The 4183-nt window shown below is 43.0% G+C and overlaps 1 protein-coding gene across 2 annotated transcripts in view; it reads left to right on the top strand.

The window, feature by feature from the left end:
• The window catches only part of Parn (poly(A)-specific ribonuclease), a 97268-nt gene that overhangs the window by 66020 nt on the left and 27065 nt on the right, over nucleotides 1-4183 (top strand). For both annotated transcript variants that reach the window (XM_026780698.1, XM_005350340.2), the window contains one exon: nucleotides 2272-2346. In XM_026780698.1, the coding sequence (XP_026636499.1) occupies nucleotides 2272-2346 (75 nt within the window). The remainder of the gene's footprint in view (nucleotides 1-2271; nucleotides 2347-4183) is intronic.

Genomic DNA, 4183 nt, shown 5'->3' with positions numbered 1-4183 from the left:
TTTTTTTGGTTTTTCGAGACAGGGTTTCTCTGCGGCTTTGGAGCCTGTCCTGGAACTAGCTCTGTAGACCGGGCTGTACAATGAAGTTTTAATAAGTAAAACAAACATTAGCTGTGTGACCTTGGGCAAGTGTTCTGTCAGTAGAAGCAACAACAGTTGTACTAGTGATAACAGCCGTCTTTGTGGCCTTAGCATGACACTAGGATTTAAGGAGCTGGCTCTGGAAGGTGTTCAGAAGCTGACTAGAACTGTTTATCTTATCCAGAGAGGCAGCTGCCTCCGTAGGCAGAGAGGTGTGTCATCTTACTGAGAAACTGAAGTGGGGGTTTTGTATTGTTTTCTTTTCCACTTTGATAGTGAAACTAAACTTTTTTTTTTTTTAATTCCCAGCCTTTGAAAGTCTTAGTAGAATGAATTTTTCTTTTATTGCTAAATTCCAGTGCTGTTTACCCATTGTTAAAGTCTGGTGCTCAGTGATTCAGAGGTGCAAGTGTCCATCTCCTCCGCAGGCTCGGGCTCTGCCCTGGGCTTCCTTTCTGCTCATGCTGTTTGCCTCAGCGTAGTACTTTTGCTGCTGTTTCTCCCTGTCAGCCTGTTTTTTCTCTCTCTGAACCCTTCACTTTTAAATGACAGGCATGCATGTGTGCGTGTGTACATGTGATTGCTTGCATGTGGAAGTCAGGACAGCTTGTAGGAGTCGGCTCTCTCCTCCCACCACATGGAAGCTTGATGGCAGGCTCCTTGATCCACCGAGCCATCTCAGCAGGATCTGTTTGGCTCAGAGCTCTTTCTAGTAGTTTGGAATCGCAGCCTCTTGCTGTCAGGGTCCCCAGGGCATCTTGGAATGAGAGAGGAACACAGGTCCTTGTGGTGTCTGTCAGGGGGGCCTCTTTCTCTCAGCCCCTAGTACTCCCAGGAGAGGCACCGCCCTGCATGAGCTCCCTTGTCCTGTCACTCCCAAGGCCCCACTGCTAAGTATTATGAGTCAAGTATTCTCTCCCTGTATGTTCCCAGTGCCTGAATACCTGAAAATGCAGATTTAGTGTCAACATGGGGCAGGGACAGAACTATCCAAACTGTAGCAGTCTGTAAAATAAAGTATCTGTAACAAGTTTGATTGTAGTGGTCTTGGAGTTTTGTTAGTGACCTTGAAAGATAAACACCTTCTAACCTTGGCCTAAGATTGGACAGAATTGTGACAAGTCCTTGTAGCTAAGTTTTCTTTTTTTTTCTTTTTTAACTTTTAAAGTTTATTATCACTGTTTTGTGTTTGTGTGTGTACCTGTGTGTGACTGTGAAGTCCAGAGCTTCATGTCTGATCTCTTCCTCAATTAAATTTCTACTTTACTATCTTTCCAAAATTCAAAAAACTGTATTTGTTTATTGTGTGTGAAGACACACGTGCCATAGTGTGCTGTGAAGGCCAGATGACAGCTTCTAAGAGTTGGTTCTCTCCTGCCGTGTGGGCCCAGGGACCCAGCTGAGGCAGCAGTGCCTTCCTGCCGTGTGGGCCCAGGGACCCAGCTGAGGCAGCAGTGCCTTCCTGCCGTGTGGGCCCAGGGACCCAGCTGAGGCAGCAGTGCCTTCGCTCCCGAGTCCTCTCACTGGTCCTCTCCACCTTAGTTTTTTGATGCAGGGTCTTTCGCTGAACCCAAACCTCACCAATTTTGCTATACTTGCTAGCCCAAGAGTTCCAGGGATTTGACCCTCTCCACCTCTCCAGCACAGGGATACAGGGCCCACTCAGCTGTGCTCATCTTTTTATAGGGCTGGCAGGATCAAACTGAGGCCTTTATACTTTGCAAGGTGTGCGCACGCACGTGTGCACAGGCGCACAAACACACAAACACGCAGACACTTGCTCCTCACACACCACTGGGGAGACCAGTGGAGGAGGCCGAAGATTCTGCTATGACACAGGATCTCTCACTGAACCTGAAGGTGTCTTAGACTGGCTGACCAATGGGCTTCTGAGATCTTGTCTCCAGCCCCCAATGCTGGAGTTACAGGTGTGGGTTGTTTTTTTTTATATGGGGTGGTGGGGGTTTGAACTTAGGACTTCATGGTAGCACAGCAAGTGCGCTTATGTACCAAGACATCTCCTACACTCTCTTGAAACTGTAACAGAACAAGTGTCGAATTGATGAGTGCTAAGGTTTCCAGTCTTACAGCAGTAGTCTCTCTAGACTCTCCTGAGCTCTGCCAGCTGAGTCTTGGTGTGGTTCTCTAAATGCTCAGACGTTCACTTTGCTTTTCGTTCATTGTTAACAGGTAACATTCAGATATCCTGGATTGATGACACATCAGCCTTCGTTTCTCTCAGCCAGCCCGAACAAGTACAAATTGGTTAGTGTTCTAGATGTCTGTTTTGTGTGTTAATGAGGTGGGAGTTCTCCTTCAGTTTGAAAGCTGTGGCTTTAGCCAGTTGGTTCAGTGGCATTGCTGCTCAGTTAATTTTTGAGCTTGCCTGTGAAATAAAGGGAAAAATTAGTAAGTATATCATACAGAGAAAGATCTTTGATTCATTATTCTAAAGATACTTAAACTGTGCCTCAAGACCCCATGTAGTTACATGTGACTGAATGTCAGGTTTGAAAATTTGGCCATGGAGAAAGGTTTCTGAGCATGCAGTGACCAAACAATTTAAAATCAAATGTTAGTAAACTGGAGTCAGTGCTTGTCCGTGTTGTCCATGGTCTCACTCCAGCCTTCATTCTGAGTACACAGCATGTGTGTTTGATGCTGCATGTGCCCTCGTCAACTGCTGAAACACCTCGGATTCCCCATTAGCATATGTTCTGATTGCAGTGTTTTAGTTTTCTGTTCAGACGCACAGTGGTTCAATTATGGGAACTGAAGAGGTCACGTTTTTCCTACTGTTATTTCTCAGCATCCATCAGATTTATCATTGCAACTCTGGGTTGTATTTTATTCGACAAGCACATTTGTCTCATTCGTATATAAATTGCTTTTGTCTTAACAAATAACAACATTATATGTGTACCAAAATGGGTTTTGTTGTTCTATGTTTTGTTTTATTTTGTTTTTTTAAAAGACAAAAAGTCTCACTATGTAGACCAGGCTGGCATTGAACTCACAGAGATCTATCTGCTGCTGTGGGATAACCCTTCAGTATGCTGCGTTGCTTTCATTGAATGATAATAAAAGCTGAGTTGGGCAATAGCCAGGCAGAATATAGTTAGGTGTGAAAGCCAAACTGAATACAAGGAGAAAGAAGGACAGAGTCTGGAGAGATGCAAGCCAGCCACTGCAGAAGCAAGATGCCAGCAGACTGGTGAAAGCCATGCCCACATGACAATATATAGCTTAATAGAAATGGCTTAATTTAAATGTAAGAGCTAGCTGGTAATAAGCCTGAACTATAGGCCAAACATTTTGTAATTAATATTAAACCTCTGAATGATTATTTAGAAGTGACTATGGAATGGGGGGGGGGAACAGAGAAACCTCCCAGTACAGCCTGCCTCTGCTTCCCAAGTGCTAGGATTAAAGGTGTGCACAATCACACCTATCCAAAATTATTTTCATTTAGTCTTTTAATGACTTATTATCAGTAAATGTTTGATTAGTCTACTTATTTAAAATTTTTAGTATTTTATTTTATTTGTATGGGTGTTTTGCTGGCATTTTCTGTTCACCACATGCATGCCTTGTGTCTGTAGAGGTCAGAAGAGGACATTGGATACCATGGAACTGGAGTTGGATCCCTGAAGCAGTAGCTTTTTGCGTTGTTCTGTTTTCAGACAGGATTTCTCTGTGTAGCCCTGGCTGTTCCACTCTGAGGCATCATGTGGGTACTGAGAATGGAACCCAAAAGAGCAGCGTGTTTTTTTAACCACTTAGTCATTTCTCCAGTTCATCTATTCTGCACATTTGTGTGTCCTGGTTCATGTGGTTTCTCTTGTACTTTTCCTGTTTGTCTGTGATTAGCTGTGATTTCTCCATGTCCTTAAACTTGCATCAAATGTTCATCTTACAAGCAAAGTGAATGACACTTCATTTGCTTTTAAATAGGGTTTTGAAAACATGGATCATCACATTTTTTGTTGATCCTTAAAATTTTTGACATTAATTATACTACCTTTTTCTTTAACATTTGTTTGTTCAATTTTTTCTTTTCTTTCTTTTTTTTGTCTTTTTGATTTTCTTTTTTTTTTTTTTT

Source organism: Microtus ochrogaster, chromosome 7, assembly GCF_000317375.1.
Source record: "Microtus ochrogaster isolate Prairie Vole_2 chromosome 7, MicOch1.0, whole genome shotgun sequence".
In the NCBI taxonomy this organism is placed as follows: Eukaryota; Metazoa; Chordata; class Mammalia; order Rodentia; family Cricetidae; genus Microtus; species Microtus ochrogaster.
The sequence above is the reverse complement of the archived record's forward strand: the minus strand, read 5'-3'. Positions and strand labels throughout refer to the sequence as shown.